At 45.7% G+C, this 26,027-nt stretch overlaps 1 protein-coding gene across 48 annotated transcripts in view; it reads right to left on the bottom strand.

Moving 5' to 3' along the window:
* Positions 1–26,027, bottom strand: part of LIMCH1 (LIM and calponin homology domains 1) — a 222,385-nt gene that overhangs the window by 22,789 nt on the left and 173,569 nt on the right. For 40 of the 48 annotated variants that reach the window (XM_083459670.1, XM_083459681.1, XM_083459715.1 and 37 more), the window contains 10 exons: positions 23,804–24,067; positions 22,858–22,893; positions 18,122–18,251; positions 16,149–16,306; positions 13,721–14,129; positions 12,232–12,450; positions 9,387–9,456; positions 7,184–7,362; positions 4,562–4,667; positions 1,244–1,272 (listed from right to left, as the gene is read on the bottom strand). In XM_083459670.1, coding sequence (XP_083315796.1) covers positions 1,244–1,272; positions 4,562–4,667; positions 7,184–7,362; positions 9,387–9,456; positions 12,232–12,450; positions 13,721–14,129; positions 16,149–16,306; positions 18,122–18,251; positions 22,858–22,893; positions 23,804–24,067 — 1,600 coding nt within the window. The remainder of the gene's footprint in view (positions 1–1,243; positions 1,273–4,561; positions 4,668–7,183; positions 7,363–9,386; positions 9,457–12,231; positions 12,451–13,720; positions 14,130–16,148; positions 16,307–18,121; positions 18,252–22,857; positions 22,894–23,803; positions 24,068–26,027) is intronic. The other 8 variants (XM_083459691.1, XM_083459694.1, XM_083459704.1 and 5 more) reach the window with 1 other exon arrangement.

The raw sequence follows: 26,027 nt of genomic DNA, 5'->3' as shown, positions 1-26,027 counted from the left end.
AAACGAGAAGTTCCACGCTGCTTTCAATGTTTATTACTTTAACACACACACATACCCACACACACACCAAAAAAGCCTGAAGCATTTTCTTTGGGAATAATAGGGACAGAGGTCCCCAAAATGTTGGTTAAATTGTTTATGTCCATTAAATTGTTTATGGCCATATCCAGAACTCTGTATGCACAGAAATGGAAAGAAGTGCAGTGGTTGTTAAATGCAATCTGTTCTGGAAGTCATTTGACTTCCGAAACGTTTGTCAACCAAGGTGCAATGGGAGGTCGGCAATTCCATTGAGTAAATGGAGAAACGCACCTCGGAAGCCGTTCAACTTCCAAGGCGCGTTCGAAAACGGAAGCATTCACTTCCGGGTTTTTGGTATTCGGGTTCCGAATCATTCAGCTTCTGACATGCTTGAAAACCGAGGTTCCACTGTACCAACGGTAGAGGAGTGGACTTTGAAATTACTGGACTATATGTAGATGGCGAAAATTCGAGGGGAGGGGAAACCTCTCAAATATATTCATACATACACATCATCTCTATCCAGTAAGGGACAAGGAAAGTTCTACCTATGGAAGTTGGCTTCTGCATGCGCAACCAGCGTGGGGACAAATATGCCCAGAATGCAATTTCCACCAGCCCCATTGTCATTGTTCAAGATGTGGACCCATATATGTTTACGTCAACAGAGGAGTGCTGGGACCAATCGATACAAATGCACCTTTGCATTTAATGTGCAGATTTTAAAAAATGTAAACAGCAGCTGATAATAGGGTGAGAACAGGCATGGAGGGGGAAATATAATCCTTTCCTCCCTTGCTGTGTTCTTGTGGAAAATTCCTCCTCAGAAGGTGGTATTGTGAGAATGCCCCACTGGTGACAATTAATTAATTAATCCCATTAATTCCCACTGATTCTATTTGCGCTTTTAAAACAACTGCTTATTAAATGGAAAGATGCACTGAGCGTCATGTGTAGTTTGGCCATCAACAATATTTTTAAAAACTGTGTCCTAATTAGGGCTGGAAAAAGCATTCGACTTCTTTGTTTTCTTCTTTTGATCTGACACATTCCAAATGTTGTGCTTTCTAGGCACACAGAAGGGAAGAAAAATGCTGAAAATAAATAAATTAATTTAAGGCTTGGGAAAGCCAGCCACATAAGTAATTCACAATTAAGTCTGGGAACAAATAAAAAAAACCAGGTGATACTTTTCACAAGAGAAAAAACACCCATAACTTACATTTGATTTGTCACTGTTCTCAGTGCCAGCTGCATGGAGAGAAGAACAATTGCAATTAAAAATGCCAAAACGTAAGCTTATTTTTCAAATGAGAGGCATCATTTATTTACATGTATTTTTACACCTTGAAAGGGTTTCCAACGCTAACAATTTAAAACTGACAAGTTAAAACTGCAGCCATTAATCTCAGATTTTAGCAGGTTCTTGGGCAAGGTGTCCTCATCTCCCTGAATGGGCTTTTGCTTCCTTGCAGCTCTCCCCCCCCCCTTGTCCTCTCCCTCTTAGGGATGCTTAAGGATTTCACACTGCCTACACTATTAAGCAGGTCTTCAGTTTTCACCCTTCTCCAAAATTTGAAATGCAACTCTGAGCTCAAGACACATGCCGAAGTACATTTAAAAATCAGCATTTCGGGGTAACTGACATACCAAAAAAGTGTGATTCTTTGTGCAGGTTTCCCCTCTCTTTCTAAATGTGCATATTGATGGAGAAATGCAAAAGAACAAAGGTGTGAATGAACTCATGAGAAACTGGCACAGGCTGGAAACCGACTGATCCATCTATCCCTATTTGCCCCAGGCCCAATGTGCTGCAGAATACCGTATTTTTCACTCTATAAAACACACTTTTTCCCCTCCAAAAATTAAGGGGAAATGTGTGTGCGTCTTATGGAATGAATGCAGGCTCCATGGCTTCAGCGTTGCTTTCGCTGAAGCCTGGAGAGTGAGAGGGGTCGGTGTGCACTGACCCCTCTTGCTCTCCAGGCTTCAGGGATAGCCGCCTGAAGCCTCCGGAGTGCAGTGGGACCTCCGCTGCGTCCAGAGGCTTTGTGTTGTTGGAGCTCCCACTGCACTCCGGAGGCTTCGCGTTGCTTTTGCAACTGGAGAGGCGCTGCACAGCTTTTCCTCTCTGCGCAGCGCCCCTTCAGTGAAGCAGGAGGAGAAATGGAAGGGGCTCCTTTTCTCCTGCCGCTTCGCTGAAGGAGCACTGCGCAGAGAGGGAGAGAATTGTTTTTTCTTGTTCTCCCCCTCTAAAATTAGGTGCGTCTTATGGTCGGGTGCGTCCTATAGAGCGAAAAATACGGTAAGTGCCCTTTCTCTGTGATCCTGTCACTCACTGGGCTTGGAGAGGACAGGTGAGAGCAACAGCAAGTAAGGGGGATGAATAGCAAGGCCAATGGGCTCAGGGTCAGAGGTAAGTTGCCTGCTTAGCAGTTGCCCAGTTCCGTCAATTTGTGACGCCGACCTCTTTAGGATGAATCCATGCAGAAAAAGATATCAAGAGTCTACAAATCTTTCCTTAATAATCGGCAACTTTTTAGAGAGAGAAACCCCCTGAGAAAGCAGACAGACAGACCTTCCACCAACCTCTATGCAGATGGAGAAAGGACAGCATCAGCATTAAGTCAACTTTAGGTTCTAAGCTACTGCTGGCTACCAACAGCTACTGCTTTTGGCCACATCTGAGTGCCACATGCTATCTAAGCTCTATTTCCCCCCTACGCTGAGCCATGTGGGGAAAGGGAATGTGTCACTCCAGCGCCACAGTTACCAAGAGAGCTCTTGCCATTTTTGGTTTTGACCTTGACAGCTTTGCAGTATTATGGAGCGAATTTACAAAGTAGATGGTGGCATTGCTCTGTTATACATCAGAGGCGAGCTCTTTGCCAACAACGCGACTGGGAAAGGCACTCTCTATGAAAGCAAGGAGGACGGGCAGAGATACTAGCTGTGGACACGTTCTAGAAGACACCTATGCGGCGTAGCAAGAGGGCAGGCAGCCACATCCGAGGCCAACACTTTACCTGACTGTGAGAAAAATTGGTAGCGCCGCCAGGAGTTCCGAACCTTAAGCGGAACGCTGGGGCTGTTGGGCGACTCTAGAGTGGACGGCAGGCCAGTGGGGGGGGGGGGCGGACAGAACAAAACAAAAGACAACACTGTGAAAGGAAAGCAGAGACCAGAGAGCAGCCAAGAGACTCGAGAAGATGATTAACAAATCTTGTGAAAGTGGGCTGGTTGGTTTTAGCTTCCCATGGAGAGGGTTGTCCCAGGGAAGATGGAGCAAGCTTGTTTTCTCCCACCTTGGAGGCCAGAATCTGAACCAATGGCTTCAAGTTACAGGAAAGGAGATTCCAACTAAATATCAGGAATAACCTTCAGATTGTAAGAGCTGTTTGACAGTGGAATAGGCTCCCATGAGAGGAGGTGGACTCTCCTTCCTTGGAGGTTTTTAAGCAGAGGTTGGATGGCCCTACTCGAGTGTAGGCTCAACTCCTGACACACCTGTCATGTATTTGAGATTCCAGCATTGCAGGGGGTTGGACTCGATGACCCTCGAGGTCCCTTCCAACTCGACAACTCCATGATTCCACGTTTGAAAGCAACTAGAAAATAGCAAAACTAATACTGTCCTAGTGCAACATGTGTCCTTGATATGTTACTCTCATGATTGTTTTGATTGCAATTTGGCTGCTTTACTTATATTTCGTAGTCCGTCTTAGGCCCAGAATGATGGGAGAAAAGGAAGGGGCAGAATGAAGACTGAACAAATAATAAATAAACAAAAGGTTTCCATGGTGCTTCTTGTCGAAGGTCTGAAGGCACTCTACAGTCCCTGTTCGCCCAGTACTTCAGTCTACAGAAGTCTCCTCCTCCCACCTTCCTGCTGTCAGTGAAGGAACGGTCCTAGGAAAAGGTATCAGCCTTTTCCAGGGACAGTCCTCACACTACGGGTTGCCTGTTCTGCTTCTGAATAGAGGTTAAGAGTACCAGAGCAAGGGCGAGCTTGGTTCAGTGCCTCCAGGCTGCTGGAAGATCACAATCCCATTATGATTCAGCTTTATTCTGCCATTACCAACCATGGGAGAAGTCTACTCAGGGACATAAGGAACACCAACTCCTTTCTTCATGAAAGCCAGCAAGCAAGTGAACCAACCAAGAAGTCCTCAGTTAACTGTAGTTTCCCCCTCAAACTCAGAAATTATCATAAAGAGTTTTAGAACAAGCCAACTTCAAAACTTGTCTTGTGATCCTGGCTTGTTCTGAAACTGTAAACCATGGTTCCCCCAGTTTGGATGAAAAATAAAACTGTGGTTAATGGAAGACTTCCTGGTTCGTTTGCTCCTGACATGGAGAGGGGAATGAAGAGGTTGTGTGTGTGGTCAAAAGGCCTGCCATAACTTGTATTATTATTTTTTAAAGCAAAAGTATGATGTTACAGACTTGTCCTCTACCCCTCTGGCAAATCAAATGTTCAAGGATGCACTGAGACTACACCCCTAATTCTTCCTCCCTCCCCACTTCCTGTTTCGTTTACCTTGTGGGGCAGAATTCTGCAAAACCACTTGGCTCCTCTCAGGGATTATCTTCAAAAGTGGAATTATGATGCCTCCATCTTGCACAGGGGCTTCCAAAGTCTCTACCTAGGCCAATTTTTGAAGACTAGAATCAGTTCTAAGACAACAAAATAGAATACAAAATATAGACCCTCCTTTTTAGCACTGCCTATCGATGGATTTCTTAGCTGCACTAATTAAACAGTCTAGGCTGTATCAGATAAGCAGGATATTCTGCCTAACTTACATTTATTTATTACGGAATATATGGTCTGCTTTTTCTAACCAAACAGATGCACTGAAGTGGCTAGAAGTCATAAAGACAGACACATGGAAATCACAAAACAGCTTGTCTGAATATAATTGCTTTAATTTGTTTATGAAAACAAATGAGGATATCTAAACTTTTTTTTGCTTGTTTGTTTGCACTGGCTGACATAATTCACAATGCATTTTCCCTTATCACCTCCTTCCTGTGTAGTTACAGTCCTACATCTGTCCGAACAGGAATATACAGTGGTGCCCCACAAGACGAATGCCTCGCAAGACGAAAAACTCGCTAGACGAAAGGGTTTTGCGTTTTTTGAGCTGCTTCGCAAGACGAATTTCCCTATGGGCTTGCTTCGCAAGACGAAAACGTCTTGCAAGTTTGTTTCCTTTTTCTTAACACCGTTAATACAGTTGCGACTTGACTTCGAGGAGCAACTCATAGAACGCGGTGTGGTAGCCTTTTTTGAGGTTTTTAAAGACTTTGGTGATTTTTGAAGCTTTTCCAAAACTTTCCCGACACCGTGCTTCGCAAGACGAAAAAAAACGCAAGACAAAAAAACTCGCGGAACGAATTAATTTCGTCTTGCGAGGCACCACTGTATTAGACGAAATTCCCGGCTCTGCAGATGCATAAATGAAGCTTGCTTTTTAATCTTCTAAATCTATTTGCAAGCTAGAACTGACTAACAGAAAAGTATTCTTTCCCTTTTTGTGCGAACGCTTTCCCATGAAGGGTACACATCTCCTCGTGGGAAAGATGAGCACATTCCATCTTCACATGGTGGAAATGCAAAACGAAAATCAGCTGTGTATCTTGCATTTTGCTGGTCAGTCTAGACAAGATGCAAAATGTGTCATTAGGAACTATTCTGTACTCTCAAAAAAATTAATAATAGCTACGTATGGGCCCTGTTCTCTAGCGGCAGCTAGACTGGTGACTGGGAGTGGCCACCGGGACCATATAACACCAGTCGTAGGATCTACACAGTCGTAGGAGCCAGTGTGTTGTAGTGGTTAAGAGCGATAGACTCGTAATCTGGTGAACTGGGTTCGCTTCCCCGCTCCTCCACATGCAGCTGCTGGGTGACCTTGGACTAGTCCAGGGGTCTGCAACCTTTAAGACAAAAAGAGCCACTTGGACCCGTTTCCGAAGAAAAAACAACAACTGGGAGCCGCAAAACCATTGCGACATTTAAAACAAATATATCTCCGGAGCCACGATCTGACAGCGGGCGGGAAGGTGATGTCGGGACAGTGCGTGACTAACGCACGCACCGCCCCCATGCGACGTCACAGCCAGTACAGCGCCCGCCACAGTGAGGAGTGTCAGGGCGCACAATGCACCTCCTCCCCTCACTAGTATCCTCCCCGGAGCCGCAGCAAAGATGTAAAAGAGCCACATGCGGCTCCGGAGCCACGGGTTGCAGACCCCTGGACTAGTCACTCTTCTTTGAAGTCTCTCAGCCCCACTCACCTCACAGTGTTTGTTGTGGGGGAGGAAGGGAAAGGAGAATGTTAGCCGCTTTGAGACCCCTTTGGGTAGTGATAAAGCGGGATATCAAATCTAAACTCTTCTTCTTCTTACACTGTCTCCCAGTACGTTTCCAAGCACAATTCAAAGTGTTGGTGCTTTCCTTTAAAGCCCTAAATGGCCTCGGCCCAGTATACCTGAAGGAGTGTCTCCACCTCCATCCTTCAGCCCGGACGCTGAGGTCCAGCGTCAAGGGCCTTCTTGCCGTTCCCTCACTGAGAGAAGTGGAGTTACAGGGAACCAGGCAGCGGGCCTTTCTCAGCAGTGGTGCCCTCCCTGTGCAACACCCTCCCCTCAGGTGTCAAGGAGATAAAGAACTACACAACTTTTAGAGGACACCTGAAGGCAGCCCTTTATCAGGAAGTTTTTAAAGTTTGACATTTTATTAGGTTTTTATATGTGTTGGAAGCTGCCCAGAGTGGCTGCAAGCAATCCAACCAGATGGTTGGGATATTATTATTATTATTATTATTATTATTATTATTATTATTATTATTATTATTGCAGTGTGTGGGAAGGGAAAGTTTCCCTCATTTGTATTGTTGAAGAGCAGTGAAACTGAAGGGGCAGCACTGCTTGGTCTGCTGTTCTCATCTTGATGAAAACCATCCTTGGGATGCTATTAGCACAGAAAAGAAGAATAATTTTTCAGACTAATAGCAGAGTGCAGAAGGAGGGATTTTTATTGGGATTATGGCATTGGACAGAAGAATCGACCCTCCCCCGGTGTAGTTTTTAACTGATGCATTGAGCCTCAAGTCTAGCATCATCCTCAACTGTAGGTTTTAGTGCATCACGCTACCTTCTGGATAACTGGTGCTTCTACATCCTTCAGTTGCCCCCTTTCAAGTTTCTTCGGCTCCTCATTTGAGCCCATTTCCTTGCGATAATTACTGAGGGAAGAGTTCATGACGGAAGAGAACTCCGCCATGGCCACAGTAGGGCTGGCACGGGAAATGGTTGTGCTGAATTCTTTGTGGTCTGAAGCAGGATTGGGGGAACAAGGGAAAAGCAAACAAAAAATCAATCAGGATGATTAAATAAGAAAGAGAAGTGCAGCCTTGTGTCAAGAACGCTGAAAATGTTATCCAATAAAAAGACACACAGAAAATACATTCAGAAACATTTCTCTGAGCATATACTGTTGCTTTGTTTTAATTCTCATTTCATGTAATTGTTGCATGTCATATGTCTAAGTGTGTATAAGTGTGTGTGTGTGTGTGTGTGTGTGTGTGTGTGTAGACACACAGAAGAAGAAAAATCCAAGGTAGACAATGGCCACTATTTCTAAAAAGCAGATAGAATAAACAGGGCCACAACTTTCAGCCAGCTAGAAACTGTGCTTTTTTCCCCTAAAGAAAATGTTTAGGGGTACTCTCATTTTCCTCCTCATACTGAAATACTGCCCCTCAATGAGGCCAAACTTAGATGCACAAATGTTTTAGGGGTATGTGTACCCCTTTGTCCCCCCCCCCGAAAAAAAGCACTGGTTATAAATATGAAGTTGACTAAAGTGATGCCCCAAACTATCAGACAATACACTCAAAAGATTCAGTATTACTTTAATATAAATACTTTTGCAGATAATCAGCAGCATCTAAAAGGAGGCATTCCACCTACTCTCACATAGAAAGGAATGCCTCTCTTAAGATGGTTCCCACTACAAAACATAGCTGCAAAGGATAAAAACAAAATATTGCATGCCTCTTCCTTCAAAATTTGAAGATTTATCCACAAATAAAGGTAAAGGTAAAGGTACCCTTGCCCGTACAGGCCAGTCGTGTCCGACTCTGGGGTTGCGTGCCCATCTCACTTAAGAGGCCGGGGGCCAGCGCTGTCCGGAGACACTTCCGGGTCACGTGGCCAGCGTGACGAAGCTGCTCTGGCGAGCCAGCACCAGCGCAGCGCACGGAAACGCCGTTTACCTTCCCGCTATAAAGCAGTACCTATTTATCTACTTGCACTTAGGGGTGCTTTCGAACTGCTAGGTGGGCAGGAGCAGGGACCGAATGACAGGAGCTCACCCCGCCGCGGGGATTCGAACCACCGACCATACGATCGGCAAGTCCTAGGTGCTGAGGTTTTACCCACAGCGCCACCCGTGTCCCTATTATCCACACATACATAGCTTTAATAATTAAAAAGCTAATAACTAATTCAAATTTCGTTCCTATTTCCCCTCACTCTTAATTTTAGGGTCGTGGGTTCAAGCTCCACATTGGGCAAAATATTCCTGCACTGCAGGGGGTTGGACTAGATGACCCTGGTGGTCCCTTCCAACTCGACCGTTCTATGGTACAGTGGTGCCGCGCAAGACGAATGCCTCGCAAGACGGAAAACTCGCTAGAAGAAAGAGTTTTCCGTTTTGGAGGTGCTTCGCAAAACGAATCTCCTATGGGCTTGCTTCGCAAGACGAGAATGTCTTGCGAGTTCCTGCTGTTTCCCCCCCCCCCCTTTTCTAAGGCGCTAAGCCGCTTATCAGCTGATCCAGTCAGCAGATAAGCCGCTAAAAGCAGCTAAAAGCAGCTAATAGCGCTAAGCCGCTTATCAGCTGATCCGATCAGCAGATAAGCCGCTAAAAGCCTCTAAAAGCCGCTAATAGCGCTAATAGCGCTAATCCGCTAATCCTTCAATGGGCTTGCTTCGCAAGACAAAAAAAACCGCTAGACGAAGAGAATCACAGAACGGATTCTTTTCGTCTTGTGAGGCACCACTGTACTTCTATGATACCTGGAGGGCATCATACTGTTGACCTGCTGTTGAAAGTAATGTGGGGGTTTTTAAATCAAGTTTTATGCATTATATACTTTCCAAGTTATTTTCCATGCAACATCGTAACCCATCAAAAGCCTTTTAAAACCCAGGCAAAAACAAACATGATGTTCACTGCTGCAAACTGCTTAATTACAAGTTAGCTTTCTTTCACAAAACCTCTAGAGGCCACTGTTCATGTATGTGTATAGACAAAAACCCCATACAGTATAATATTCCTTAAAGCAACGAACCTGGAGACAGTATTTCCGAATCAGTTTTCTCGTTTTGGTTGATTGATTTAGCTTCTTCCGTCAAGACGCCCTGCAGAGAACATTTATATTACTGTCGATCCACAGTCAGAACAAATACAAACTTTTGTGTTTTTCCTCATGCAACAGCATAATTTGCTCCTCCAATTCAGAGTGGCCCGGATGTTAATTAAGTCACGTATTTTAGAGCAGTTACACACTGGCTTTAATTAAGACTGATTCGCAGCAATGGTTATTGACCCGAACAGCAATAACAACATGCAAATGGGAATGAAGAAAACATCAAACTTTTTGTTTGGTTTTCCATCACAGAACAATATTCCAAACTTTTATATTGGCCATGCTTCCATGCCACACTAAACTGCAACTGAGTGCAATGCAATTGAGCCCTTGTGAGCCACAGTAAGCCCTGGGCTTGCATATTGTATACCTCTTTCCTCTCTTCCACCTGTGTGACTGGAAAGAGAAGTTTGGAAACTTTTGCTTCTCCATGGTTTGTCGTTTTGTATGAAATTACAAACTATGGTTACCCTTTACTCTGGTTCATTTGAAGAAAATTTGAAACCATTCTTTTAATTTGGCCTTTACAAAACAAAACAAACCATAGTTCTGTTCATCTTGCAAGAGGCTAGCAAGAACGGCCGACTCAGGCTGCAATTTATCCCACCTATGTGGAGGCCCAGACGGCGCTGATTGGCCGGCTGAACCAGCCCCTAAGAGGAGGCCTATATAAAGCCTACCAGGCTTGAAGCAGCCAAACCCTTGCCCCTTCACTGGATCATTGCAGGGCCCGTACACCAGCCAACCATTTAAGGTAAGCAGACTTCCCTGTGAATGGCTCCCATGTAGCACAGGATTCTATCTAAACGACCTTAATTACACTAATTTTATTTCCTTGTTAAAAAAAATAAATTATCCCACCCCTCAACCAAGTTCCCAAGAGCATCTTACAAAAGCCAAGAATGCAATACAGTTAAAATGTACCGGTAAGTGCCGTACAAATTATTATTTTTGAAATTTCAAATATGATCTAACCCATGTGAAAAGAGGCTCTTTCCCCCCAAATCAACATCCATATAAAAGACCCAAGTCATTGGCCCTTTCCGCGTAATTAACATTGGGTCTCCTATTCTCCCCATGGGCCCCCCAAATCTGCTCTGTAAGGGTTGCCCAGTTCCCAGAGCTGAATTTGAGGGTTCCTTGCACTGTGCGCATGGAAGTCTGTTGCATCAGCAGAACTGTGGTGTTGGATATGGCCCAGCTGGTGGGATCTGCTGACAAATAAGCTGCCATGTGGCTGGGGAAGCATTTAAAATAATAATAATAATATTTTTTTATTTATACCCCGCCCATCTGGCTGGGTTTCCTCAGCCACTCTGGGCGGCTTCCAACAGAACACTAAAATACAATAACCTATTAAACATTAAAAGCCTCCCTAAACAGGGCTGCCTTCAGGTGTCTTCTAAAGGTTTGATAGTTATTTTTCTCTTTGACATCTGGTGGGAGGGCATTCCACAGGGCGGGTGCCACTACCAAGAAGGCCCTCTGCCTGGTTCCCTGTAACTTGGCTTCTCATAGCGAGGGAACCGCCAGAAGGCCCTCGGCGCTGGACCTCAGTGTCCGGGCTGAATGATGGGGGTGGGGACGCTCCTTCAGGTATACTGGGCCAAGGCCATTTAGGGCTTTAAAGGTCAGCACCAACACTTTGAATTGTGCTCGGAAACGTACTGGGAGCCAATGTAGGTCTTTCAAGATAGGTGTTATGTGGTCTTGGCAGCTGCTCCCAGTCACCAGTCTAGCTGCCACATTCTGGATTAGTGGTAGTTTCCGGGTCACCTTCAAAGGTAGCCCCACGTAGAGTGCATTGCAGTAGTCCAAGCAAGAGATAACTAGAGCATGCACCACTCTGGTGAGGCAGTCCACGGGGAGATAGGGTCTCAGCCTGCGTACCAGATGGAGCTGATAAACAGCTGCCCTGGACACTGAATTGACCTATGCCTCCATGGACAGCTGTGAGTCCAGACTGACTCCCAGGCTGCGCACCGGGTCCTTCGGGGCACAGTTACCCATTCAGGACCAGGGAGTCCTCCACACTCGCCCGTCTCCTGTCCCCAAAAACAGTAGTGGCATGCAGTGTTGTTTTTTTTTGCAGGGAAGCAGGGACAGAGCCAACTTGCTGGAGCAATGGGGGGGGTAGTGATGTCATGACCTCCTGACGCGTGTGCGAGGATCTCGCCTCCCTCCTTAAGCTTGGCAGAAGCTTCCCTTTGGGAGGGAGGCGCCAGGCATTAATGCTTTAATACTCTAATTTACTAGGGACGCAGGTGGCGCTGTGGGTTAAACCACAGAGCCTAGGACTTGCTGATCAGAAGGTCAGTGGTTCAAATCCCCGCAACGGGGTGAGCTCCCATTGCTCGGTCCCAGCTCCTGCCAACCTAGTAGTTCGAAAGCGCGTCAAAGTGCAAGTAGATAAATAGGTACCGCTCCGTCGGGAAGGTAAACGGCGTTTCCGTGCGCTGCTCTGGTTCACCAGAAGCGGCTTAGTCATGCTGGCCACATGACCCGGAAGCTGTACGCCGGCTCCCTCGGCCAATAAAGCGAGATGAGTGCCACAACCCCAGAGTCAGTCACGACTGGACCTAATGGTCAGGGGTCCTTTTACCTTTACTCTAATTTACTAGGAACATTCACGGGACTAGCCTAGTTCCTAGTTCACTGGTGGCACACTATTGGTTTGAAGGACACCTGAAATGCACTGTGAAAGAGAGACTGAAAGTTGGTCCACCCCCATTGCAAAGCACAGCCAATCTGATGGCATGGTCCTTACCGTCTGCGCTCTGTCTTTGCTGTGCTCGATGAGCCGTTTTAGAACAAGCTCGGTGCTAGGGCTGTTTTGTTCCCCCTCCACTGAGGAGCCGTCCACCACGCTGTTGGATTTTGGCGACTGGCTTGGCGAAGGGGCAAATATTAACGTTGTGCATTCTCTCTCTCGTTCCTCTTCCACTCCGTTGACAGCTTCTCCGTTCATGCTGACTTTTCCATCCACCTGCAGGGTACAGTTTCAAAAACCACGTGGGTCACGTAAAACTGAGAGGCCCCAGGGCAAGGTGTACTATTTCTCAGAGGAAAGAAGTGAAAATTCTTTTTGTGGCCTCAGTGTTTCTGGCGCAGGGAAGCAGACTTTTAGGGTGCCGTTCCCGCCAGCGTTACAGCAACAGCACACAAGCCATTTGAGTTAGTGCAGCTCCACCTGCGATTATTCTTTCCCAGACACTTCTGATTCTCTCTTTCCTCCCCTGCTCTCTCCTCTGTTGTCTTCCCCTCTTGTAAAATTTACATTTTAAGGCAGGGGTCAGCAAACTTTTTCAGCAGGGGGCCGGTCCACTGTCCCTCAGACTTTGTGGGGGGGGTGGACTATATTTTGGAAAGGAAAAAAAAACACGAATTCCTATGCCCCACAAATAACCCAGAGATGCATTTTAAATAAAAGCACACATTCTACTCATGTAAAAACACCAGGCAGGCCCAACAGATAACCCAGAGATGCATTTTAAATAAAAGGACACATTCATGTAAAAACACACTGGTTTCTGGACCGTCCACGGGCCGGATTTAGGTGGCGATTGGGCCGGATCCAGCCCCCTGGCCTTAGTTTGCCTACCCATGTTTTAAGCATTCTGGGAAGGGGTCTACTGTTTTGACTTGTAAGGGCAAACAGGAGGAGTGAAATAAATATAAATACTTAAAGGCTTGAATCTGATTAAAGAAATATTTGAGTTTGCATCTAACTAACTTCCACTCAGAGTTAGAAATTAAGGGACCCAGATTAGCCATGTCCCTTAATTTCAACAGGTCTGCTCTGAGTATAACAGACACTGAAGCATCAGAAGTTCTTTGAAGTTTTATCTTTTCTATTTCCTCTTGAAAGCTCTTTTCTATCTCTCCCCCCCTTATTTATCTTTTTCATCATGTTTTAACTTACTTAGGTTAATGTGGGACAAAAAATACATTTGAGGTTAAGTTTTGCATTTCTCTTCATGAACACTAGTAAAATTTATTTTAAACATAAAAATCCTCATCAAGTAAAGCCACACACATGTGCATATTAACAACCGATCTGAAGGAAAGCATGTTTCACCGATGCAACTGGGGCACGACTCACAATTCACCAAAATATTTTCAGTCAATTTATCTGCTTTAATCAAAAGCAGCAAAAATAATGATGAAGAAGACCCTTGTCATATTTGAAACGGGATTCTTGAAAGCTTCCCCTTTCTTCTCTCCTGAGCTACCTTGACTCACCCAACGCTGCCTACCTTAAAGGTTCTCAACACCTGCTGTGTGCTTTTGGGTTGCGAGTAAGGCTTGGCAGTCAACATAGGCACAGCCTTCGAGACAAACGGTTTGCTTGGAGAGGTGCGGCCTGTCGAGATGCTGGCTTCTGACCCGCCGGCGGGAGCGATGGTTGCCTCTACCTTGGCAGTGTATTTGGGGGCGGGGAGCGATTGTTGCCGTAAGTATCTCAGGGGGTTGGGGTCCTTGGGTGGGGACGACGAATTTGGCTCCGCTGAATGGCTTCTCTCCAGAATTTTTGGCATCTCCAAGCGCTCAAGGACAGCTTCGCTAATGGTGAACCTCTCGATGTACTGCTGGAGAATATTATCCGCTTCCTCGCGTGACCTGGCATTCTTGTACGCTTCGTGCAGAGCTCTCTCGCGCCTCTCTCTGTTTCGGGTGAAACAGAAGCAAGGTTGCAAAGGGGGACCTATCATTGTTGTCATTAATTACCGTATTTTTTGCCCTATAAGACGCACCAGACCATAAGACGCACCTAGTTTTTGGAGGAGGAAAACAAGAAAAAAATATTCTGAATCTCAGAAGCCAGAACAACAAGAGGGATCGCTGCGCAGCGAAAGCAGCGATCCCTCTTGCTGTTCTGGCTTCTGGGATAGCTGCGCAGCCTGAATTCACGCCATAAGATGCACACACATTTCCCCTTACTTTTTAGGAGGGGAAAAGTGAGTCTTATAGAGCAAAAAATACGGTAAATTTGTATACCGCCCGACACCCGCAGGTCTCGGCGCGCCTATGACATAAAATCACATTATAAAAAAACACAATATACAGAGTAAGTTGAATAAGTCAGCATGTGTGCAAAAAAAAGAGGATGCCCCACTCGTTTCTGCTTTGCAAAAGATTCTGGGCAAAGTAGCATCCAGCCTCAGTTCACTTAAACTAACTTCATTGCTGGCACCATTTTATACCATAAGCAGAATCAAGATTGTCGAGCCTGTACCACTTCCCACTGCAGTAAGAAATTTCCTAGCTTGAATGCAACCCTTTGCCATATAAAATACTCCCTGCATAGAGAAAACAATCATGGCGGGGAGAATATCAGGTGGAACATTTTACCCTGACATGCTTGTTTTCTATGTGAAAAACACATTCCCCGCCATGGATGGGCGATTCAGACATGCAACCCCTTCCTCCCCAGGTGCACTTATGCTTGTAGCCTGAAGTTGCACCGACCAGGAAAAGTTTTACTGTGTAAATCTGTTGATTATGCAGTAGATAATGAACAGATGATCATGAACCATATATTTTACCACACACAGCTCCATTGGATGTGTGGCAAAACCCTCCCCATCCGTTGGCATAATAATACAGCTGGGAGGTTGTTTGTTCCTTGGAGATCATGGCATCCTCATTGGATACAGGGCAGCAACTCTAGAGTAGGAATCACTAAGGACAAGGTAGATCCCTGGGGGAACCAGGTGTATGTTAAAGAAGTGTTTGCTCCACCCAGAAGATGGGAGGGGCTACTTCTTACCCAAAAAGGTCCCCACTGTGGAAGGGACCAAATTTCACCCCCTCCTCTGTGGGAAATTGCAGTAAAACGTAATTATGCATGAGTGCTAGTTTGTGCATGAAGGGATCAGACAATAGAGCTGGATTGCTAGACTCAGCTATGTCACACCCCCTCTTCTCCAATAAGGGAGGAAGTGAATCTTTCTCTTCCTGTTCCCTCTCTCCCCATGCCATGTAATCTACAAGGAAGGCTGTGTCTAAGATTAGAGCACGTGTTCAGAACTATATTATGTATTTTCTACCCAAGGGTATTCTGCCTGTGTTCTCCTTGCTGCTGCTTTGATAAATGCAACACTCTGTCCTTTGGAACATTTTGTAAGTAAAGCATTTTAAACTTACTTAACGGTGTGGTCTGCTCATTGCAGGAGGGGTAGAAAGAGTGGAGCACTTTGCAAGTGGACTAAATGGGGCAGGCAAAGGGTTAAGCAGCCTATATTCCTAACGCTTCACTGTACTGCTTGACTTTTTGAGCTTAAACTCTTCTACTAGGCTCTCTCCTGCTGTAGAGTATGTTTAGCCCCACATTTTGAATCTAGGCATCCGGCTTATTCTTTCATTATTCACCCTACGCACAGAGGTCACAGTAATTCTATACCCTGCACAACCTCCACCTTACTTCACTGAGCTCCACAGCTTTATGTAATTTTCTCCTGGCCAGCTCACTTCTGGCATCAGAACTAGAAAACTACTTTAAAATATTGGAGCTTGGTGAGGTGAGATGGAGGCTAGATTTTGCTCCCTGTTCTTCTTTGCAAAAGAACAGACCCACCCATGCTTCGAACATGGCCAGCGCTTATTCGACACCCACAGAGTTGGCCTACACGTCTAGTTGCACTCCAAGAGTCCTCAGACTGTGCTTTCATTAAATGAACCTACTTCTCTTCCACAATTTCTCTGTAGGTCTTTATGCTTTTCCTCCGCTCACTGGCCTCCTCAGTGCCAGTCAGTAGTCTCTCCATCTTCTTTCTCTCGGCTTCTTTTTTAAATAAGTCCTGAGAAGCGCTTCTCCGGCGACTTTTCCACCTGGCTAAGTCCTGCAGGAGGAAGATGTGCAGGGGACAGAACTGTAATGATTAGGCATGATGTTGAAAATCAACTCTGTGAGGTATGATAATAAAAAATAGTAGTAATAATTATTTATTTATATGCCACCCATCCGACTGGGTTGCCCCAGCCACTCTGGGCGGCTTCCAACAAACCAAAACAAACATCAAACATTAAAAACTTCCCTATACAAGGCTGCCTTCAGATAGGTAGGTTTGGTTACTTGTCTTCCGCCAGTAGGCCGAGACCCACAAATGGGTAGCACCCCAACCTAAGGTCTGTTATAACACAGTCATTTCCTCAGTGTTTCCCAAGCTTGCGAGTCCGACTACAATTTTCGGACTACAATTCTCATCATCCTTGAAGCCTGGTCCTGCTAGCTAGGGAGGATGGGAGTTGTAGTCCAAAAACTGCTGCAGACCCAAGTTAGGGAAATTCTAGTTTAGACTAAATATACCGGTACTTGCGTGGCAAGTTCCGCCCCCCCCCCCAGTGAAATAATGACACATGACACAATTATTAAGGTTAATGAGCTAAAGTAAGGCCACAACTTTATTGGTTACAGGTGATGAGCGGTATTGGCTTAGGCATTGGTCCTAACCGACTATATCCGACTTCAGCCCGTCCGCTTGAAGTCCAGGAAGGGTTAACCACCAGTAGGGGGAGTCCTGCTGAAGAACATCAACTAGGAACTCCCCTGGGGTCACCGATTGGGGGCGTGCCTTATGCCCTCACCTCCCTAGGCTTCTGACAGGGCCACGCCCCCTGGAATCCTTTATCAGACTACCCTTCAATATATGGGGCAGGTGATGGTGCTACCTCGCCTCTTCCATCTACAGAGCAATACCAATGCCTAACCGCCAATACCCAGAAAGTTGTGACGCTTTGCTACGAGGTAGCCGAAAACCAAGTGGCTGGTGCCAATTTGCCAAGTGGAAAAATTCCTACCAGGCCCCTTAACAGCAACCAGCCAAGGCCCATAGCAAGGTCAAGGAACGAAAACGTTACAGGGCGGAAGGGTGGGAAAAACAGGAACAGCTGGCAGGCGGCAAAGAGGGAGATCGCCAGCCGCGTCCTGGTTTAAATAGGGCAGGCCACACCCCCAGAGCCAGCTGATTGGCTGGCCAGGAGGTGACACAACCGGGAATCCCCCCAATTGCATGTTGGCTGGGTTCCAGCCGCTGTGGGCGTGGTAGGGCCGTGAAGCCCGCAACTCCACCTCCTCCGAAGGCGGAAGTGGCTCTATGAGGAAGCCGGAGAGCGGGTGACCAGGGGTAAAAGAAAGGATGACCTTCCTGTAGCTGCATTTGTATAACACAGTGAAGTATTCAAAGTGGTTCACATAATCTTTACAACAAACCTGTAAAGTACCGTATTTTTCGCTCTATAAGACACACCAGACCACAAGACACACCTAGTTTTTGGAGGAGGAAAACAAGAAAAAAATATTCTGAATCTCAGAAGCCAGAACAGCAAGAGGGATAGCTGCGCAGTGAAAGCAGCAATCCCTCTTGCTGTTCTGGCTTCTGGGATAGCTGCACAGCCTGCATTCGCTCCATAAGACGCACACACATTTCCCCTTACTTTTTAGGAGGGGAAAAGTGAGTCTTATAGAGCGAAAAATACAGTAAGTCAATAGCATCATCATTTCTAAACTGCAACTGAAATTGTGGCTTACGGAAGGCCATCAAGGGAATCTGTGGCGAAGGTGAGATCTGAAGCAAAGCTGCCGTGAAATCTGTGCTCCCACAATTTCTCACGGGTTTCTTTTCCCCTGCAAAAGAGTCTTCTATTCTCATACTCACATCTTGCCACCGGTCCTCTTCCTCTTTGAGCTGGTGGTGAATGGTTTGCAGCTTTTCGTGGCGAGCTTGGCTATGAGGTTGCATCACGGCAGCCTCGTCTGCGCACCTCATGTCAAACATGCTCACGCTCCTGAAAAGAAAAGCAAGGAAAGGATGAGGAAGGCGGCTATTTGTCGTGGATAGACTTGGTCCGTTTCTGCCACAGGAGGGCGCTGGAGCAAACTTAAATGCATCACGTTCTACAGAAAGCTCTGAAGTGGCAAAGCTGGAGGTATTTTTGCATGTGCATCCACTTCATCAGAAGCCATGTGCTTTTTTACTTTAGTATAAACAAGGCTATACTAATGTGCATGCAAATTGCCTGATTGCGGTGCGTTCCTGTAACACTGCTGCAAAAGGAAGAGCTGGAGGTCTGCGCAAGGCTGCCCTTTTGCTTGGCGTCTAATGTGAATTGAGTACAGCCCTGTACTTGCATAATTTCTCAACTGTCCCTTGTTTTGTAAGGAAATACAACAATAATCATTCTTCGGGCATTAATAGCACCGGCTGGAAAGGTTTTGGAGTGAATCAGCACCAGTGGTTTTTTAAAACTGCATTCAGGCAAACACCAGGGAGCTCAGCAGGGTTCCCCAGTGAGAATTTTGGTAATGATGGGAAAATTTCCCTTGCCCACCTCTGCTGATCTTGTTTTGCAATGCACAGAGAGGAAGGCTGAATGTGGTTTAGGCTGCACTCTCAGTTCATGGTGTGTTATACAGTGGCTGTGTTCAGATGTCATGATGCGAGTGAGTCCAGGCAAGCCCTGCTCTCCGTTCCTGTCTTCTCCCCCGATGCAGCCGCAAGCAGTTCAGAAGCTTCCACTTCTGTTTTTGCTTAACCACAGCGTGTCGTCCAAACTGCGGTTAACACCAACCATGGTTTCTTTGCGGGGGGGAAGCCAACTTGAAACCATGGCGGTGTAAACAGAGCATTAACATCAGCCACAGTTTGCACAACATGGTGTGTTGTGGTTTAGCGAAACCTTCTATACTTTTCCTGGCAGCTGCATCTAAAGAACGGATGTGAAAGGAACGAGCAGTGAGCCCAAGGCTTACCTCGCCTTGTACACAAACATAAAGGTTAGTAGTGTGATCACTGAACACAACTGGTGGGGACTTGATAGGCCATATTTGTGCCCCACATGAACTGTGTGCCTTCAGGCAGGTCCCAGAATCCACTGCAACGCACAAGGGCTGCCTGGGGGACATGGAAAGTGTTCCCCTCACACTAGAAAGTTTGAAAACCGCTTATCTAAACTCTAATTATGAAAGGACCATGAGTTACTTGGAGCAGAGATTTCTGGTTTCCTGAAACAACTGAAGTGATACCTTAGAGACAGTTGAGATGTACATATTGCAGGTTAAATGCCAACAGGCGAGTTAAGCGGTGAGAGCCATCCCTACTGAGTGCACATGCAGAGTGAATGGTCACAGGATTCCATTGTTATTCTGGTTTTAAAAAACAACAACCACCCACCAAAGTACCACTTATTAACACACCATTACACAAGGAGCAGCAACCACGCCCCATCACAGTCTCCTTTGCAAGATGAAGTTAGAGGCTGGTTGTTAAAAAACGTTGGGTGAGATAAAAGGCCACAAGCGCAGCGCATGAGACAAGGACAGTATACAGAGCTGGTTAATTTTCAGCTATTTACAGAATATGCACCATATTTCTGGTTGCCTTTGGATGGAAGTGCAGTTGATTGTATAAATTAAAATAAGCAAATCAGCCTCCTTTGTGTTTCTGTATGAACATGCCCATACATGAAGAGATTAGGAATCTCCAACAATGAATTCTCAGCAGCCTTACTAAACTACCATGCCACAATGGTGTAACATCAATGCAGGAGTCAGGTGTAGACGTCTTCTGCCATCTACCAGCTTCTGCTAGAATCCTTCATACAGCAGGCCTGTACAGCCCATTTTCTATTTGAAAGTAAGTGAATTGTATGGAACTATCTAATGATACTTCAGAAGGCTACAGAGCCACATTCCTTCTCCTAAAATTGGCTTTTAATGCACATTTGTAACAAAAATCTAAGGTCCAGGGCAGGTTGCTTTTTTGTTTTGTTTTGTTATTAAAAACGGATTCCCCAGTACATTAAAATAATCATCTCTTGTGGGAATACAGTCAAGATCTTTATTCTTGCTTTCCATTTCTTTGCTCCTAAGTACTTGCCCTTTAAAATGATGTAATATTACAGGAAAACAATGAAACACCTATTTATTTATTTTTAAATTTTTTAAAGGGTTTGATATCCTCGAGACTTCATAAATTATACGCAAGCAGTCATGTTATTAAAGCGTAGCAGAATTTTATTTTAATGAACTAAGGTCTACATTAGTTTCCTTCTGGGATAAATCTTTAAGTGACGGGATGGAAAACCAATGAACTTTATTATATGGCATGGTAAGCTATGTTTAGGGGGGCCGAAAAGTTGGATGCCAAAGGGTAACTGAAAGTCAGAGTCAGGCCAGAGTTGTGGACATCCATAGAAAAATCCAGACTTGGAGTTAGTTGTCCCTGGACTAGGCATTCTAAGGTCATAGTCGGTGACATGAAGCTGGAGCCAGAATAAGTGTTTGAGGATGAAAGCAGCAGGAAGTACACTTCTGTTGACCTGAAGTGGTACCTCGGGTTACAAACACTTCGGGTTACAGACTCTGCTAACCTGGAAGTAGTACCTTGGGTTAAGAACTTTGCTCCAGGATGAGAACAGAAATTGCGCGGCGGCAGGTCCCATTAGCTAATGTGGTACCTCAGGTTAAGAATGGTTTCAGGTTAAGAACGGACCACCAGAACGAATTAAGTTTGTAACCAGAGGTACCACAGTACTGGGCCAAAGCCATTTAGGGCTTTAAAAGTCAGCACCAACATTTTGAATTGTGCTCGGAAACATACTGGGAGCCAATGTAGGTCCTTTCAGGACCGGTGTTATATGGTCTCGGAGGCCACTCCCAGGCCCCAGTCTAGCTGTCGCATTCTGGATTAGTTGCAGTTTCCAGGTCACCTTCAAGGGTAGCCCCATGTAGAGCGCATTGCAGTAGTCCAAGCAGGAGATAACTAGTGCATGCGCCACTCTGGCAAGACAATCTGTGGGCAGGTAGGGTCTCAGCTGGCATACCAGAGGGAAGCTGCCCAAAGTGGCTGGGACAACCTTGTCAGATGGGCAGGGAATAATAATAATAATAATAATAATAATAATAATAATAATAATAATAGGACACCTCTATTTTCATCAGATAAATGTTGGCGGGTATGGTATCGGTCAATCCATGCAGGCTTAATATTGCTTGCCAAACACAGGGGTTGATGAGTCAAGTCTCTCATCTCTGCTGTAAAGGGCTCTAAGGTCGGAGCACCCATTGTCCTAAGTAGCTCACTAGGCTAAGTTCCAGACACATGTTATGAGGTTCCTCGTTTAAGCCTGGATTCCTTGACAATGAGAACATGTTTTAAGACGTGGCCTGAATATTAGGGTGCAAAAACAAACTAAATGCCGCAGGGAAGACTGATTTCTTTCTTTAAAAGCAACCACTACTAAATATAAACAACAAACTCAAAACAGACCCATCGGGCTCCAAGTCTGAACAGGGCAAGGAAAGGCTATTTAATCTTTTCCTTCCAGCTCAAAATCGCTCACTTCCTCAAGTTGATTTTCTCTCTGGTTTGGGGACACACAATATGGGGACATCACCCCTTTTCTCTCATAGGTGGGGGGAAAGCAGATCAGGAGATGAGGTTCTGTGTAGGCCAAGTGGCAGGAAGGGAAAGAGTTGAGCCCCTTCGGCTGCAGTACAGAAGGCTAATTTTCAATTTTATTTTATTTTTCACGTTGGGGAAAGAAATGCAAAACTTACGCCAGAGATCCTACAAGGTAATTTAATTGTGCTTTGGCTTTTGAATCTCAACCTGTTGTAATAAACTCATTCCCTCAACTTACTACTTAGTAATCTACTCCTAGACCAAAAGGTAAAGAGACTCCTGACCATTAGGTCCAGTTGTGACCGACTCTGGAGTTGCGACGCTCATCTCGCTTTATTGGCCAAGGGAGCCGGCGTACAGCTTCTGGGTCATGTGGCCAGCATGACTAAGCCACTTCTGGCGAACCAGAGCAGTGCACGGAAACGCCGTTTACCTTCCCACCAGAGCATTACCTATTTATCTATTTGCACTTTGATGTGCTTTCGAACTGCTAGGTGGGCAGGAGCAGGGACTGAGCAACGGGAGCTCACCCCGTCGCGGGGATTCAAACTGCCGACCTTCTGATCGGCAAGCCCTAGGCTCTGTGGTTTAACCCACAGCACCACCCGCGTCCCTACTCCTAGACCTAGCCTATGCTTATTCAAGTCTCCCTTATTTATAATTCCAGTTCCTTTAGTCATCGCAGACGAGTGGGCCCTACAGACCCCACAGATTTTCTTTTTTTAAAAAAGGATCAAGCCACAGATTAACAGAGGTCATATCTTGCAGCAACATCCACATGCTTTATAGCTTTCTGAAAAGGCATGACTTCAGAGCACATACCATCACATCACAGTGTATATGTTACAAGCACGTATATTTCGAACAGCTCTGCATCGGAACAATGACGAGTAAGAATGGAGCATCAGCTGCATTTAAAATTAGTAATAATTATGAAAAGCATGCAGTTTAAGTTGTTAAGGCAACCCACTGAGCACGCAACAACTTACTCTGCGTCATCAGACACAGGAGTTCTGGAGCCGAATCTATAAAACCAAATATAAAATTAGAGAGGCTTTGTGGGGGGTGGGTGGAGATATAAATTGCATTGAGAGGAAAGGAGAGGGGGGTTGAGGAGGAAAACCACATCAAGTAAGGAGATGTTTATTTGAAGCCAGTCTTCTCCATCAGTCCAGAGTGTGGGATGAACATTGCATTTTCAAAGCATCGCATGTGAGATCACGCTTTAATCCTTCACACAACAACTGAAAAACCCCAAACCAAACAATTTTTTAAAAAAATGCTTTTAGAATTTGGAACACCCTGTTAGGAAGCCACACTGTGAAACCAAGGCTGGGAAGTGATTCCTCATAACAGCAGATCTAAAAAGTAAATCTTGTTGTATGAGCTGAGGCACACATGCAGTTACATGTTGCACCATGCATAATCAATATCCGTTAAAAAGACATTTCAATATGCATAGTAAGTGGGACCTGAGATGCATCCCGCAAGGGGGGGGGGGCAGAAAATGTCATTGGATCTTGCAAGTGAATACGTTTCTATGTCCATCCTGAAAGTTTATGCAACTCATTAGCAATGATTAAGTTTCATTTGGCACAGTCATATTTACATCCAGAAAAATCATAGCCATATACATGGATTGGAAGCTCTCCAAAGAATCTACCTTGTTCTCCCAAACCAGCACCTTCCCCTTCACGCCTATAGCCTGTTTTGTAGAGATTTCTTAGGATTTCTGGGAAAGAACCCAAAAAACGCACCACTGGAAAGTACTTTATTAGTTCCAAAAAGGCACACTTCCGAAGTACCAGTACATTATGGTTAATCCGCAATTAAAATATTCACCGCAAGAGCAAAACAGGCTTGTTTCCAGCAGGCACACACCAACACACTACAGATGGCTTTAGGGTGCAATTTTTTGACCACAAGGTAGCTCACGTTTGTGCATGTCCGTCCTTTAGAGACGTAAATCCTTGGCTGTTTCTTTCAGTAAGCTGCATCTCCGAAGAATCTCCTGGCTGGAGTGGCTTGGCGTCCAGCAAGTCCTTATGAGGAGCAGAAGAGGCGCCATCTTGCCTCACACCAGGGACTCTGTGTTTTCCATCATCCAGTTTCTGCTCAGGTTGCGCCGAAAGCTTTTGAGGGCTTTCTGCACAAAGCTTTGGATGCTTTTCGGGGACTGCCGAATCCGTCACGGTAATGCTAAAAACGTTAATTTCTGATTTAGCTTGTAGCGAGACACCCCGTGTGTACCCAACATGCACTCCTCTTAATATAGAAACTGACAGATGAGATTTTGACACAAACCATGCATGGCTATAGCAAAGGCAAATACGATGTTCAGCGACAGTAGTTCTGTGCCTCTCTATCCTGGCAGGGGGTAAAAACAGCATGTCTGGTTTCACCCAACGGAAGCAATGAACTGGGTTTTTTTGCAGCACCATCAACTGCACTCTGGCTTCACTGAAACCAATAAACCTTTCTGATATTGGGGAAACTCTCAGCACCTATGTGGCACAATATCATGTCCCCTTCACATGCCACCCCCAAGGAGGACTCTGATTTGGATGAATCACAGGTCACCTCACTTATGAGGGGAACTCTCAGCACCCCATTTCACACTGCCTCAGCCTGAGGAGGTGGGTCTCCCATCTTCCTCAGACTCTGGGGGTGCCTCCCCCTGTAGCTTCTCCCACACCACAGACATGCGGGAACTATGGGCCCTTCAGAACACCACAGGAAGAATAGCCAATGCAGTTCTGTGATACCCAAAGATGGAAACAAGAAGGGCCAGAGGTTTTGAACCCTGAGTTTGGGTTCAAAATTTCGCTCGGCCGTAAAGGTCACTGGGTGACTCTGTCAGGAAATCTCAGCCTGCACAGCATGTCTGAACAAGAAGCTCTTTGTGTAACACTGGGGGTTGTTGTAACAACAAAATGGGGAATGCTACACACTGCTTATTTGTCAACAGGCAACAGCCTAAACTACCCAACACACTCGTATTTCAGAGTCACTCAGAAATCTTGCCTCTCATACCTTGCCCCCCCCCCAATTATCTGGAAGTTTTGACCAAATTTACTTGGCATGAGTGTGGTGGCAATACCTGGCCTCCTCAAAAACGTCTCAAAGATGTTTTTATCCCCTACAAAAGAGGTTTCCTTTTCCCATTCTCAGGGCACTTGATAACTTCTTTAGAATTTTGCTGGTGGTCATGGATGCTTGGGGTGTGTGTGTGTTCCATTAAATATTCTCCTGTTTTCTGCAGCCTCCCTGGCTGCCTACACTTCTGAATCTAAAAAAGCCCTATGAGAGGAGATATACCTCACGTCACCTCTCTCTGAGCTTTAATTGAAGTCAGGAAAGCTGGCTCATGAGTGCTTGAGTTTGGTCCCCTCACTCTTTCTGTATTCATGCATATGTTTTATTTAAAGAAATTTACAGCTGAACGTTTAAATGAGTCAACTTTCCATATTGCAGTAGTCCCTGTCCTCCTTAAATGACCACGCCCAGAATTTGGTGCTGGGGAACCACTGGTTTGCAGGGTCCCTATGCTGTTTAACATCGACATGAAACCACTGAAGGGTTTGGTCTCCTGTGTCAACTCCCATCATCCTCAGCCAGCATGGGGGATGATGGGAGTTGTAGTCCAATGATATTTGGAAGGCCTCATCTCTGGCCTCTGTATTCAAGTCATTCACAGTCTAAAGGAAAAAAGCCGACTTTGGTTAACCTTCCCTGCCTAATGTCACTTAGAAATTCTTACTCGGCAGCCAAGTGAAAGACTACTGACAAACTCAGTGCATCAAAAGGAGACATATACCGTAAATTTCGCTCCATAACACGCAGATTTTTCCTCCTAGAAAGTAAGGGGAAATGTCTGTGCGTGTTATGGAGCGAATGCCTACAGATGGCGGGGGAATCTGCTGCAGTCGTGAGCAGTCCGTGGCTCGCTTTGAAACAGCAAAGCGGGTGTAAGCGGCTCCTGTCAGCTAGCGGAGCCGGGAAGGAGGGAGAGAAGCAGAGCGGGAGTTGGCTGCTTTAAAACAACCCCTGCTCTCTGTCCCTGCCTGCAGTTTTTTGCTGTCCGATTTTGGATTAGCCACTGTAGGGGCTGTGTGTGTGTGTGCTTGAGCTATCGTTCTCCTCCTGCTGCTTCCCCTTC

Source organism: Podarcis liolepis (assembly GCF_965112155.1).
Source record: "Podarcis liolepis genome assembly, chromosome: 9".
NCBI lineage: Eukaryota > Metazoa > Chordata > Lepidosauria > Squamata > Lacertidae > Podarcis > Podarcis liolepis.
Note: the sequence above shows the minus strand (reverse complement) of the source record. Positions and strands in the feature narration are given on the sequence as shown.